Source organism: Cydia splendana, chromosome 20, assembly GCF_910591565.1.
Source record: "Cydia splendana chromosome 20, ilCydSple1.2, whole genome shotgun sequence".
NCBI classification, from domain to species: Eukaryota; Metazoa; Arthropoda; class Insecta; order Lepidoptera; family Tortricidae; genus Cydia; species Cydia splendana.
In genome coordinates, this window is record NC_085979.1 from 15,335,242 (window position 1) to 15,349,695 (window position 14,454).

General features: G+C 40.8%; 2 protein-coding genes across 3 annotated transcripts; one reads left to right on the top strand and one right to left on the bottom strand.

The window, feature by feature from the left end:
• Positions 1 to 933: 933 nt before the first annotated feature.
• LOC134800950 (MRG/MORF4L-binding protein) lies at positions 934 to 6,998 on the bottom strand. 2 transcript variants are annotated; one of them, XM_063773480.1, is made up of 5 exons: positions 6,559 to 6,998; positions 6,379 to 6,471; positions 3,992 to 4,105; positions 2,494 to 2,595; positions 1,157 to 1,866 (listed from the first exon to the last, which is right to left on the bottom strand). In XM_063773480.1, the coding sequence occupies exons 1-5, from the start codon at positions 6,908 to 6,910 to the stop codon at positions 1,760 to 1,762; spliced, it is 768 nt and encodes a 255-aa protein (XP_063629550.1). In that variant the 5' UTR covers positions 6,911 to 6,998; the 3' UTR covers positions 1,157 to 1,759. The 2 variants fall into 2 exon arrangements, with proteins under 2 accessions (XP_063629551.1, XP_063629550.1); XM_063773481.1 differs by lacking the exon at positions 6,379 to 6,471 and having other exon boundaries at positions 934 to 1,866.
• A 273-nt stretch (positions 6,999 to 7,271) lies between these two features.
• On the top strand, positions 7,272 to 14,088 carry LOC134800951 (nuclear inhibitor of protein phosphatase 1). Its single transcript, XM_063773482.1, has 9 exons — positions 7,272 to 7,438; positions 7,689 to 7,903; positions 8,141 to 8,249; positions 9,345 to 9,447; positions 9,835 to 9,918; positions 10,436 to 10,649; positions 12,062 to 12,164; positions 12,654 to 12,745; positions 13,297 to 14,088. Exons 1-9 carry the CDS (start codon positions 7,410 to 7,412, stop codon positions 13,392 to 13,394), a joined length of 1,047 nt encoding a protein of 348 aa, XP_063629552.1. The 5' UTR covers positions 7,272 to 7,409; the 3' UTR covers positions 13,395 to 14,088.
• The last annotated feature ends 366 nt before the right edge of the window (positions 14,089 to 14,454 follow it).

Genomic DNA, 14,454 nt, shown 5'->3' on the forward strand with positions numbered 1-14,454 from the left:
CTCATATTTTGCTTAATGAGAGAGTGAGACGTAATGACATAGGACAGGTTTCCACCTGTTATAGTTAGTAGCTTCCTAATAGAGCCCGACGGCTAATCATATTGTCTACTGTTAAGTAAAACCGCTCGTGCCACGTGCCACAACCATGCATAAAAAATCGTTCGTTCACTTTACACAGGTAATTGAATTACAACTCCTATGGAAATTGCAATAAGATTCAAAATGAACTAATGGATAAATATTTTGATACGATGTGTGTGGTCCGTTCAACTCGCCGGCACTCAGTACTTCGGTTACTGAGTGCCGGCGAGCCGAACGCTACAGAACCAGTCTAAAATGTGTCATCGAGATGCGTAACAAAGGCGCGTTATCGGAGAGCGCACCTACACTGGTTTTTTGAGCGTTGGACTAGCCCGCGCTCAGGTGCCAAATAGAATAATTAAGACCCTTTTTTGCAGGTAAGTAGCACGTTTTACTTAACAATAGACAATAGGATTAGCCGTCAGGCCCTATTAGGAAGCTACAAACTATACCACCCTAAGTAGCTCAACAACTGCTTTCAAAGGAATACAACGTTCCTGCTACTTTCGATTCCAACGTGACGTCATTCAAGGTGCTATTTCGCACTTCGACAGAATGACTATAACCACCTTATTCATAAAACTTTACGGGCCTGGATTAGTTAAATTATGTTTTATCCCTTTCTTACAAATACATAAGTCAAAATGACAGATAAAGACAAACGATTCTGCAGTGATTTTGATAGCCCACGCAGTGCAAGTGTTATTTTAAAAGTCATATTATTCACAGAAGTTTGACGTTTAAAATAACACTTGCACTGCGTGGGCTATCAAAATCGCTGCAGACTTTCCTTGGTAACTCTAGGTAATTTAAGCTTGTAATGCGTTTAAGAAAAACGCTATTAGACGGGACATCCACCTTCAAAAGTCATTGGTCAGATCTGGACGCACTTTTACAAGTTGGGCGACGTGACGCGTGGAATGGTGCGAGAGAAGTCGCTTTGCTTAATCTTAGCTATTTGTGACGTTATCCATGAAAAGGGACCTTGTTGTCGATGGCGCTTACGCCATTATTAACGATGCTCCGATATAAATACAATGTCGCGAGACGCTGTGCGGCGTAAGCGCCGTCGACAATAAGGTCCCTTTTCATAGATAATGCCCCATTTACTTAACTATATTAAAATGCGATCATGATGAGACGAGACAAAAGGTATCATTTATAAAATTGTCAATTGGGTCCATACAAAACGTGCCGCCTCGCGAGGAAAATGTCGCGCGAAGCAACTCGGTCGGGGGAGACGTCCCTCGCCCGAGGCCAGGCGTGGCTCACTCCGCGATTTCGTCTCGTCGCTAAAGGTATATGCGGCCCACACCAATTTTAGTGCCTAGCAGTAGTTGCCGCGCACCGCTACGAAACGGACACCTGCTCGCGCTTGCGCTACCTTGCGGTCATATCTGTCGTAATAGATGCGTTTTGTTAGAGTGAACCTTCTGTACCTAATACTATTATTTATTCTGTGCCGAGGCATTGCGGCTGCGAGAGAATTTGCGTCGCCCGAGGCACGTCTACAACAGACCAAGTTGCCTCGCGCGGCAATTTCCTCACGAGGCGGCTCGTTCTGTTTGGACAAGTCTCTTGAGGCTACTTCGTACGGACGCGGTAGGCACACCGACCGTCTTGGACCGTCAACCTAAACGTTGTAAGGTCCCACATGTGTCCTAGATGGGGTATGTGTTCAGACGCGGCGGCGCTTGGCGGCGGGCCCGGCGGGCGGCGTGGCGGCGTGCGCGCGCCGCCGCCCGCGCCGCCCCCCCTCCTCGTCCACCAGCGGCGAGTCCCAGCCTGCAACGTGACGAATCCTTTTCAGCTAGTGCTAAATTGTACATTAAGGGCCACTTTCACCATTACTAACCCTGGGTTAACCGGTTAAACCTGGAGTTATTATAGTTACCAGTACAATTTGACACTGAGTTAACGGTTTAACTGGTAAGCCCCGGGTTAGTAGGATGGTGCAAGTGACGATAAGTGCTTGTACCTACATTAAGTTTTTACTATGTGCTCAAAATCTAACATTTAGTTTCAAATTTTACAAACGTTACCCGCAGCTTAGAAGTACTGTTATGTATGTATGTATATACTGTCAGAAGATGTCGTTATCAACCCAAAATGTACTGTAGGTAAATAACTGATCTTACAATAGAGTTGGTAACTCCAAAGGTTTGCATAGATGGCGCCAGCATAGGTTTTCCCCGCCTCTAGTTGTTCTGAGATTTGGCTTTAAAGGGCATCCAGGATCTAGGCCATAAAATTCCACGAAAAAAAAAACAACAAAATTGACACAATTCTAGGAATTGTCAGAAAAACCTATGCTAGCGCTATCTGTCAAATCAACCGGCTAACCCCATTGCGGAGAACGATAAGATAGTACGTACGCTTCACAGAATGTGTTTTGTTTATAATTGGACTAACCTTTATTCTTCGGAGCTCTCTCCTTATGTGACGTAGATTTTCTGCCAGTAGAGCTGTCCCGGGGACCAGAAGCATTGGAGTCTCTTGAGTCTCGTCTTCTATCTACCAACAAAAACAATTATTAAGTATAAAGAATAATAAACATTTTAGATAGTACCTATACTAGTAGCTCTGTGAGCTGTAGACCTCGCGAGCAGAGCTTTAAATTACATGGTGCTAAGAGCTTTAAATATAGTAATTAAAAAAAAACAATACGAAATTTAAGTGTAAAAAAATAAAAAAAGTTATATCCCAGGATACAAATACTGGGGATCGAACCCAGACTCTCTGTGCAAACAAAAAAGCGAACGTTTACAAACTGAGCCAAATAGTTCTTTGATGAGCTGACGAAATTTAGCTACTCATTCTCAAGTTAAAATTAGCTAAAATTAAATATCTCAATACCTCCGAAACCAGCGAAATAAATTTTCTGAATTTTTGGCCATTTAATCTGTTAACATGTCTCAAAAATAATACACTCTTATGATACCGATACGACTATTTATTTAAGCGCGAGCTGTCACAACTTTTCCATTTTAAAAAATTTCCAAAAACCGGCTCGACAAAATTTTTTTATCGAATCATAGAATTCGGTTACAAAATTTCACGAGAATCGGTTAAGAATTGCGACCTGTAGAGGAGAACATCCGGACATACAAAAGCAAAATGCCCGAGTCAAAACGTAGACCTTCGCTACGCTTCGGTCAATTATTACGTTTTTAGCCGCAGCAGCTTTTGGGCAGACTTTTACTTATAACGTGTTTTGCGTTGCAAATAAGCCTAAAGGGGCCCACTGATTAACAGTCCGCCGGATGGTATCTGCCTGACAGGCCGATTCCGTCCGGCGGACTGTTAATCAGTGGGCCCCTTTAGAGCATTTAGTAACTGGAGACGTCATGGCTGTCATTTTCTGTACAAAACAGTCTGCCGATTTTTGCGGGGGAGGGGGCGTCAAATGTATTGCTATTTCTACATGATTACCGTAACGTACAAATAGCCATGTCAGTCCATGCAAAAGTTTGCACAATTGTGCAAGGAAGGCAGAGGGGTAAGCTCTTAAAGGCGACTCCAGTTATTAAATGCTCTAAGAAATAAGCCCATATAGATGAGTGTAGAACTAATCCGTTCTTATGACTAGGTACTATATAGCTTTGCCTTGTCTCCATTACCCAAAGGTTGTCTGGAAGAAATCGCTCTTTAGCGATAAGACCCTACGACGCCCTAGTCGGTGTGGACATATTGTGGACTCCCTGCAATTGTGCACAGGGTGAATTTGCCAATGTCGGTGTTGACTTTCACACGTGAGGAGAATGTTTGGTGTAGTATATTTTGCATAAGGTATTTGGCAGCTGCCAAATAATATAAAGATGTTGTCCCAACCATGTCGTGCGTTGCTGTCTCTTGTATTTCCCCACCACCAATTAAAAAAAAAAATTCTTTGGTTGGCATTATAACTTACCATAGTCCTTCTCCGATTTGATGCTAGGTGTGTCCGTGGAGGCATGTGAACTGCCGCTCTCTTTGCGAGACTTTGGCTGCGCCGACGCGCTGTCTTTGCGGCCTGCCGGCACCACTGCGTACCAAACACTCATTAAATATTGTTCTTATTAAGGTTGATTTGTTTTTCTTCAGAAAAAAAGGTCGTAATGACTTTATGGTAGCACTTCCTCCTTTTCATAAATGAATTGCATAAAGGTCTTTTTAGGGTTCCGTACCCAAAGGGTAAAACGGGACCCTATTACTAAGACTCCGCTGTCCGTCCATCCGTCCGTCCGTCTGTCTGTCACCAGGCTGTATCTCACGAACCGTGATAGCTAGACAGTTGAAATTTTCACAGATGATGTATTTCTGTTGCCGCTATAACAACAAATACTAAAAACAGAATAAAATAAAGATTTAAGTGGGGCTCCCATACAACAAACGTGATTTTTGACCGAAGTTAAGCAACGTTGGGCGGGGTCAGTACTTGGATGGGTGACTGTTTTTTTTTGCCGTTTTTTGCATTATGGTACGGAACCCTTCGTGCGCGAGTCCGACTCGCACTTACCCGGTTTTTTTTTAGACACCAATCTATATATCTAAGTAAACATTACGTTGCAAGCTAAATTTTCAAGTTTTATTTTAATAATTACTACATGTTCAAATGTTTGAATATTCAGCCAGTGAAAACAACACATTATGCTTTTGCATGTCTAAAATAAGATCATTAAGATGAGATTTTAAGATATTGCTATTCAATTTCGCACAGCTTAAATTGTTCTTCTATGCACATTTAAATGAAACTTATTTTAAAAGATACATATCAAATTAATCTCACAAACAAGACACCTCAGGAGTATTCCATGAAATTGCCTATGGTTGTCCCATACGAACGCGACTTTTCTGAAGATTTGCAGGTATAAGAGTTTCCTTTTCTATGACAAATGGTCAAAAATATGCCCTGAATAATCGCCTGCTTTAAATGCCGAAAAGTCGCAACACAGAAAATAAAATGCGTCTGTACAGGACAGCCCATGGAATACTCCCTCAAACAAATAATCATAAACCCACTTTTATGAGATTAAAACATTTATAGTTATCAGAGACAATTAAATGTGAAAAACTATTATTCTTCATATTGAACTTCATGGGCACTTCATTGTTTAGTAGGCGGGGCTTAAAAGGACTTGTCAGACTTACTTGACTCGGTCATAGAGCTTACTACAGATGTGGTGCATAATTATTTTCTATCAGAGACATACAAATATATCTTGCTATTTCAGTCAGTCTCGGTACAAAAAGTATTGAGGTTCACTGAAGTAGCCTGACAAATACGAACGTTTCTGAGAAAATATGATGCAAAACAATTATGCACTACATTTGTACATGGTGTTTTCTTCACTATTTATTTGTCCCTGTCATTATATTGAAAATAATATTGACCCACACACCACATACATATAACAAATCACTTTCTAAAAACATCATGCATATCCTGCACCATTCAAAGTCCATTCAGCCGGGCTAGCACAGGAGTGGCACAGCAGTATCTCGCCTGCAAGGTAGACTACCCTCTTTAATTAATATAGTTAGAAAAAGGCTTGTAGTTTATCTTGCGGGCAAGATACTGTCTCACCCCTCCTGTACAGCCATGCTTTTTCCATTCCATGCAAATTTGAACCTCAGCCAGACTTATTAGAAACTCAAATGACAATAACAAAGTTCATATTTGAAACTTCATTTATAATGTAACTTTGCTATTCATTTTTAGGGTTTCTAGTATGAGTAAAGTAATATTTTGATAGTTCAGTCTAACAAACAACATATAAAATGCAGGAATAACATTTTAAAGTAGAATCATTCATACAGATATTGACATAGACATATGTACAAACAATTAGGGGATTTAATACAAACCACAAATTATAATTAAAATTTAAATATAGGTACCTATTTCTAGCTTATTCCATGAGTTTCAACACAGTCTAACATTCTGATGTTGTGATGTCTATGGGGCCTACTGTGAACATGGAAGTTAGCAAATTGCAGGCATCTTTCTCTGTCACTCAAGACAAGAGAAAGATGCCCCTAATTTGCGAACTGTGGTGTTCGCGGTGGCCCCTCTGGTTTTACCAAACAAAATTAACATCTTGATATAAATTTTAACAAAATAAAAGAGTAATCTTGTAAGAAAGTATCAATCGAAGATAGTGTTGAATCTGATAGAAACTTAAGAACCAATTTACCGATCAACTCGAAATAAACATAATGACCCCTCACTACCTGCCCTAAGTACCTTCTACCAACATCAAATGAATATCAATGGTGATCCTTCAATGGCATGACTAAAAACAAAATGATTGCTACCTTTTGGAGTACTATCTTTAGAGGCAGTGCCCCGGGAACTGCTTCTAGGGGTCGAGACCTTTGGAGAGGGGCTTCGGGCTTCTAGGCGAGTTGCTAAATCAATTTAAATTAAAGAGTAAATTTATAATAAAATGTTAAAGCTTTGCAGGTTAAAAGTATGCTTTAGATGTAGATTATTACCTTCCGCGTCGTCAGATAATGGACCATCCTTAGATTTTTGCTTCATAAGCGTGCCAAACTCGCTTTCGGGTAAACTAAATGGAACCTCGTGATTTGGAAAAGGAATCGGTTCCGTGTCATCCAGCATAGATATATCGTAAAGAGACTCTAAGTGCTTCCAAATATCTTGCGTGGAGATCTCTTTAGTTATTGAATTTGAGAGTTTTTCCCAAATACAAGCCATCTGAAAATGTTTGTTGATGCCAACCGGTTTGTGGTTGGCCATGGCGTAAAATAACTGATTTTCCATGTCTACGTCCCATTCTACTGTATCGGCTGGTTTTGCTTCTACTTCTTCTTCACTGGACACCATGATTAATTATTAAATTTAGATAGTTTTTCGTAATTTAGGTTTCGTAAAACGAAAAACAAAACAGTGGCACGGCGCTCACGACGGGCATGGCGGAGTAAATTTTTTGACATTGACAAGACAATTGACATAATATTTTTTTTTTAATCTAAGAACCGCTTCCTGCTTCCTGCCCATCTGCCAAATATTTGTATTATTTGATAGCTTCTAAAAACATAAAGTCGATTTAAACCAAGACAATTAGCCATTGAAATTAATAATTCTATTTATCTAAAATGCGTTATCAAAATAAGAGCTTCAAAAAGTTTTAAAATTAGAGGGCCAACGTCAAAAAGTCGCCTCAAATTTACTCTACTTGCACATGGCAACACTATTTCAAGCTGTCAAATTGGCGGCGCCGTGCATCGGCGATTAGTGGCTATATTTTCGTGATTAAGTTTATTATTATGGAATTGTGTGTCTTAATTGCTGCTTTATAGTAAGATAATACTGTTATAAAATCATGGCGAACCACTACGAGGTGCCCAGCTGGTAAATATCTATAAATTGCATGTCAATCTAACCGACCAGTGCAGTCGAGTGAATAACATGCATCATTTTCATTGTAATTAAATCAGTACTGAATTTAAACCAATGAAAATATTTGTTTACAGTTATTTAGCCTTATATGTTTGAGATTTCCTAAGATCAGTCGCAGCGCAATTGCAAACTATTAAATAAACCTTCACCTATAAAATTGAAGGGTTGTAGATCTCTTAAAATTGGTATATTTTTACTACAGGGCTGGCAAACCACCCACTGGCCTGCATTTGGACGTGTTGAAAGGCGACAAACTAATACAGAAACTAATGTTAGATGAGAAGAAATGTTACCTATTTGGCCGGAACCCCCAGATGAATGACTTCTGTATAGACCATGCCAGCTGCTCTAGAGTGCATGCGGCGTTTGTGTACCACAAAGACTTAAACAGAGCGTTTTTAGTTGATTTGGGAAGTAGTAAGTACTGTAATTCAATTTTAATACACTTTGTTCAGTGCTCAAGATCTATCATTATCAAGTTTTAAGGGTGGTATTCCACCTATCTAATTTCTTTATCCAATGTGTATTGCGTCTCACATCTTGATTTAATGAGAGAATGAGATGCACTGACATTGGCCAGGTGGAATACCACCCTAAGTCACAATTCATCTTCATCGGTACTTTTAATATTAAAATAATGTTTTAACTTTCCAGCTCATGGTACTTACATTGGTAAGATGCGTTTAGAAGCCCACAAGCCTACACAGCTGCCCATAGACTCCAATTTCCATTTTGGGGCTTCCACAAGAAACTATATTATAAGGTAAATTATAAACATATCACCAAACTCAAATATGAAGAGTTCTATAAAGCACAAAATAAGAAAATCTGAATGGGTACTAAACTTGGTGCTGTGTGTGATTGGTAAGTGGATATACATCTGAAATGGATATACATCTAAAATCCAAACCTAGGTACAGTTAGACCAAAAAAAGTCTACAAGTGTTCATAATCTCATAATAATCTTGTTGTCTGCATAATTTCATAGAAGTTTGACATTTAAAATAACACTTGCACTGTGTGTGCTATCAAAATCGTTGCTGCTTTGTTTTGGTCTGACTATACTACTATGTGAAAGTTGGTGCAAGGTTTATATCAAATTTTGAGTGCAACCTTTTTCTGACATTCTTATGTAGTTCTGACTTCTGTCACAACTGTCAGTACTTTATTGTTAATTATCAAGACACAGAGAATTAATTATTTGGTGGACACTAAATTATCTAAATAAATAATAAACCAATGATGTTTTCAATGAATGTATAAATTGATTGAAAGTAACACACAGCTTTAAACTCAATGGTATGTAATGTAATTCAGATTTCTGTAGGTTATTAACCCTTGGGACGCCTAGTGCCATATCCGTACCAGTCCTGTCAACTGCCGGAGGGTCTTCAATTTTTGTACCCGTCAACTGCCTAGTCCCAGATCTGTACAAACTGTCTCAACTGCCTTGTGCCTTATCAGTCACCAAATTTATTGTATCATATTTTTACAATTTTGAGATCTAAACACTTACAAATAGAGTTTTATATCATTTGCACTATAGCACTTGCATTTATCGCGGCAGTCGACGGGTGCACGTACGCGAGCCTATCCGGCATTTGAGGGGGATGGGACGGACCCGGCACTAGGCATCTGACGGGTACAAGTACGTTTGTCGGTTCGGCGTTCCAGGGGTTAAGGTAGCTGCCATATGTGTCACATTTCCAACAAAGTAGACCTTTTGTGGAATACCCCAATAGTGTAATTTTAAGAACACTGTTGCAAATAATAAACTTGCATATTGCTACTATTTTCATGCTGATTGTTGGCGGTTATCAAATTCAAAAGGTTAAAACAATGGGTGTGATCTTGACAGAGAGCGGCCTATGGGCAACACACGAGGCATAATGGAAGAACTCCCAAACACCGAGACGGAGGGCGCGCTGCTCGGCCTGCCCGAGACGCAGACCGAACTAGACGTAAGTTACCTTACCGCTTTACGTGATTGGTAAGAAATTATTATACATTAATGGCCTCCTAGCCCAGGCGATAGCGACCTTGCCGACGAAACATGAGGTCCCATCCTGGGTTAAAATTCTCGATGAGTATTAGTTGTCTGTCGTGAGAAAAGTACAGTCAGCGATAAAAGCTTGTACCAAAAATGAAATTTTTGCCAAAAACTTATTATAGTAGGTAGCCACAACACACGCCTTATTGAGCTCACTGGGGGGCTAGGTCGATTTGATTTGTGTAAGATAGTCCCATAATATTTATTTATTTATTACCTTACTGGTTCACCAATGGTCGAATCAGTTAAGACTTTTGCCGTTATTATGCCATAACGTTCTCACTTACGTCTTTTCCAGAATTTAACGGAATTTAACACGGCACACAATCGGCGGATCTCCATGCTGGGTATCTCGACGGACGACGGCAGTGACGTCATGAAGGTAACACAATAAAGTCCGTCTAAGAGCCGGTACAGATTGGACGTCAACTGCAACGTCGGCGTGCAATACCCATACAAGTTGCAGTCGGGTTGTAGTTAGTCTGTATCGGCCCTAAGGGTCTCTCCACACCTATCGACGCGGAATCGGCAAAAGCTTTGTCTAATTGTCTACGCAGTAAGAGCAAAAAAGACGTCGTCGCGTCGTAAGGCAATTTTTTTATTTGAATATTAAGACCACTTATAGGGGTATTACTGCAATATTCTGCCGCCAGAGTGCAGCACCAGCAGAAACCGTAAACCGTAGGTAGAGTAACTTATACATACCATGCCGTAAAGGTGTAAACAATTCATTGACAAGTTTCCACAGATTATTTGTTACGAATGAATATTGATGTGTCAAGGCGGTATGTTTACCGTATGTGCTAGTAGCGTCCCCAACGCAGAGTTTTGCGTCATATTCCCTTTTATGTACCTGTTGCACAAAATACTATTATATCATTTTTTTTAAATAATCCCAGCCACCAACGGGCACCAAACGCTCGGCATCGACGCCGGCCGGCGGCGTGCTGAAGAAACAGCGCCGAAACGTCTCGTTCAACGAGGAGGTGGACATCATCAACCCCGAGGACATCGACCCCACCATCGGCCGGTTCAGGAATCTGGTCAAGAGCACTATAGTGCCTAATGCCAATAATCTGCCGAGGAAGCTGAAGCTACAGAGCGCTGATGATAGTGAGTATTAGAGCATTTCTCAAAAAGTTTGTACATTTCGATCACCTCTTAGATTTCTATAAAAATTGGTATGCTGGTAAAGTATATGAAGCTGAACAATTTCCACCATACTTCCCAAAATGTCGTTGTATGTTGGTAACAAAAAAGGAATGTTTCATAGAAACTTTCTGGGACATTTTGGGAAATATGGTGGAAGTTGTTCAGCTTCATGTACTTTACCAGCATACCAATTTTTATAGAAATCTGAGAGTGATCGAAATGTACAAACTTTTTGACAAATGCTGATTAGCATATTATAATTTCTGAATGATTACACTCAAAGATACATATAAATATTAAATTTTAAATTTTAAAAAGCTGATACACTTCAAACTGCTGGATCAATTTTTATCGAACATGCTGGGAACCACCGCAAGGAAACTCGCTTTCACGTAAAAAAATCGCATCGTAATCGGTCCATCCGTTTGAGAGCTGCACTAGGCTGGACTCTAGATTATATCGTCGAATATTTAGTTTTAGTTGCAGTAAGTAGTTCCTTAAGGCTCATTTAGACGGTGCGAGAACTTGCATGCGAGTTTCATTACATGGCGGTATTTGATTGGTCGGCTGGATTGGATGTAACCAATACCTAGTCCTCAATGTAACTAAAATCGCATACGAGTTCGCCCGCCGTCTAAATCAGCCCTTATTTATAAAAATGTGTACCTATTTTCCCGTATGTTTTCAGAGCGTCGGTGTGGTAAATAAGTGCTATGTTACATTTCCGAATAGGTACATTAGTTATGTTTTTGATAAAACCGCCTACAGAATGATTCATCCCTACTAACTCTTGCGTTTGTATAAGTTCCTTTCTAACTGCAGGGTGGACCATAACAGCCTACAGTCTTTTACAAACTTTTATTTACTTTCACCTGACCGTTGTCCGTCTGTAATCAAATCTTGCAAGTTAAATTTGATCCACTTCCCGGTTTCCGATTGAGTTGAAATTTTGCATGCATGTATAAATCGGATGACAAGTGCAATATTATGGTACCATCGAGCTCATCTGATGATGGAGACAGGAGGCGGCCATAGGAACTCTGTGATGAAACAACGCAACCTAATTGTGTTAGGGGTTTTTAGAATTGTCTCGATGAGTAGTAGTTGCCTGTCGTAAGAAAAGTACAGTCGGCGATAAAAGCTTGTACGCCTTGTACCAAAAATGAAATTTTTGCCAAAAACTTATTTACATTTCAAACTAAAATAAAATGAAAACTAATTATATCAGATGAAAACCGTTTATTAATTATGAAAACACATGAATAGGGATTTTTTTCCATATGTGATCCTTCGCCAAATTGGCCTAATTTTCTTTTTATTCGTCCCGCTAGTCGTGACAACATATAACTTATTTGGTATTTGTTTACTCGCAGGTCAACACCACCACTCGCTGCGCCTGCAGGAGATCTCTCGCGGCGCGGCGCTGTACTCGGACCTGCCGGCGCCCAGCTCGCACCTCAGCCTCATCGGCGCCAGGTATAGTTTTTTCGATCCGTTGGCCGGGTTCTCTGTACGTAGGCACTTTTCGCTACATACGGGTTTTCCTATGTTACCGGGTACGCTAGTAGTTCGTAGCTCGCGCAGGCTTTGAATGTCTCAGACTGAGGTCGTCGAAAGACTATTTCATTTGTTTTTAAATCCACAAATCGGAGGCGCCATAAAAAAGGGTCGTAGCGATGTTCAGTGTTTATCAATTATCAACTCTATGGTGTTAGCCAGTAGATTCATAATGGACAATCAGATGTTTGATCGACACGCGTTAAGAAGGCGCGTGGCACTCGAGGTACATAGATGGTACCGCTGGTTATACAATTGAATATGTATCTATTGCCAATGATATAGAGATGATAATTGCCAAACATTAAATAGCGCCCTGGACCTATTTTTGATTCCTGACGTCAAAATACTTCGTCAGAAATGGGTACATTTTATTCCTTGGTTAACAATGTAGTATTGTGTGTTCAGACTGGGGCTGTCGCTGCCCAACCCGGCGCCCGACGTGGAGCTGGAGGGCCCCGAGCCGGCGCACCACGCGCAGCCGCCGCCGCCGCACGCAGGTAGAGACCTACACATAACCGATACCACAGATATGTGTAAAACGTCTCATTTCACACGTTTGTCACCTCACATCATCATTCGTTTCACACATTTGTCACTAATTCGTGAATGGACTTATTCGGGTTTCGAGAGAAAAGACCCACGCGGCGGAAACTCCAACGGTCGGGGTGTTTAAAATTCAATGTTACATTGATTGAAATTGTACACTCGCCGTCAGATATAGCGGCCGCGGTGATCAAAAATATGTAAAATAGCACTCTAACGCTTTGACAATAGAGGCGTGTTCAGATATGTGTGAGCAACTTGGCCGCTCCGATATACCGGATCTGATGGCGGCTGTTTATAAAAGTACATACATCTAAGGGTGGTACTAATCCCATCTGTCCAATTTCTTTGTCGAATGTGTATTTTGTCTCGCATTTTGCTTTATAAGAGAGTGAGACGCAATAACATTGGACAAAGATATTAGACAGATGGAATACCACCCTAACTTATATGCAGAATAATGAAACTTTCAATACCAATATTAAATGAAATGTTTATTTGACAGCCGCAGAAGAATCGGGCCCGTCCAACGAGCCAAAACGCAAGAAGTACGCCAAGGAGGCGTGGCCCGGCCGGAAGCCCGGCCTGCTGCCCGCCGTGTGAGACTGAGCCGTGCGAGCCGTGCCAGGCGTGCGAGGCGTGCCGGGCGTGCCAGGCGTGCGGGCCGTGCCAGGCGTGTGAGAAGAGAATCCGTGCGGGAAAGCGGGCGCAACGCTCTAATACATGTATTATTAGTACAAACTGCATTTTTTGGATTACCATCTGCAATCACTTTCTGACACTATTTCAATCCATACCTACACGTGTTTCCGGACATTTTGTCCTGTAGTGTCTTTTGTTTTTAAACCGAACTCATCCAAAGAATCTAGAGTTAGACCAAGATCTATAGTTAGATCAAGACCAAGTCACACGCAGTGAAAGTGTTATTTATACGTCATCATTTCATAGAAGTTTGACGTTTAAAATAACACTAGCATCGCGTGTGCTATCAAGAATCACTCTATTGATATGTGAAAACCGCATGAAAATCCGTTCAGAAGCTTTTGAGTTTATCGCGAACATACATACACACAAACGTACAGACGCGGCGGGGGACTTTGTTTTATAAGATGTAGTGATATACTTAATTTGAATTTTATAACTGCTATGTAAAGCAACCGTGTGATTAAACATGTTATTAGAACGTTGCGCCCGCGCCTACCTTTTCAGCACAATACGGATAGAAAGGACTATCGCAGATGATATTTGTAGCTAATAAGCTAAACTATGTAATTTTATAAATATTGCTATAAGTTGGTTTCTTTGTTTCATTCATTTTAATGCCTACCTATGTGTATATACTCCTACAATTATTTCCTGTTAGGTAAGTACTAAGCCTCCGTCACCGGCAAACATGATTCGGTCTTAAAAAATATTTATTTGATTTACAAGGGGGCAAATCTGTTGTTTACCTTCTCGTGCTAATATTGAGAGGTAGATACTAGCAAGCGAATGATTCCAAAACTAAGCCACGAGCATAGCGAGTGGTACCATAAGTGGAATTTTGAGCGTTTCGAGACGAGTGTTAGGGCCCTTACGCACTTGCGGCTGGCCGCCTAGGCGGTTCGATTGAGCGGCCAGTCGCCTGGCGCGGTTGATATAGCGGCTGGCCGCTATGGGTCCA

Coding starts and splice junctions, on each gene's coding strand:
- LOC134800950 (XM_063773480.1), bottom strand. CDS start 6,910: ATGGTGTCCAGTGAAGAAGAAGTAGAAGCAAAACCAGCCGATACAGTA. Junction 6,472..6,558: donor ATTATCTGACGACGCGGAAG/GTAATAATCTAC, acceptor AAATTGATTTAG/CAACTCGCCTAGAAGCCCGA. Junction 4,106..6,378: donor TAAAGATAGTACTCCAAAAG/GTAGCAATCATT, acceptor TTTGGTACGCAG/TGGTGCCGGCAGGCCGCAAA.
- LOC134800951 (XM_063773482.1), top strand. CDS start 7,410: ATGGCGAACCACTACGAGGTGCCCAGCTG. Junction 9,448..9,834: donor AGACGCAGACCGAACTAGAC/GTAAGTTACCTT, acceptor CGTCTTTTCCAG/AATTTAACGGAATTTAACAC. Junction 12,746..13,296: donor GCCGCCGCCGCCGCACGCAG/GTAGAGACCTAC, acceptor TTTATTTGACAG/CCGCAGAAGAATCGGGCCCG.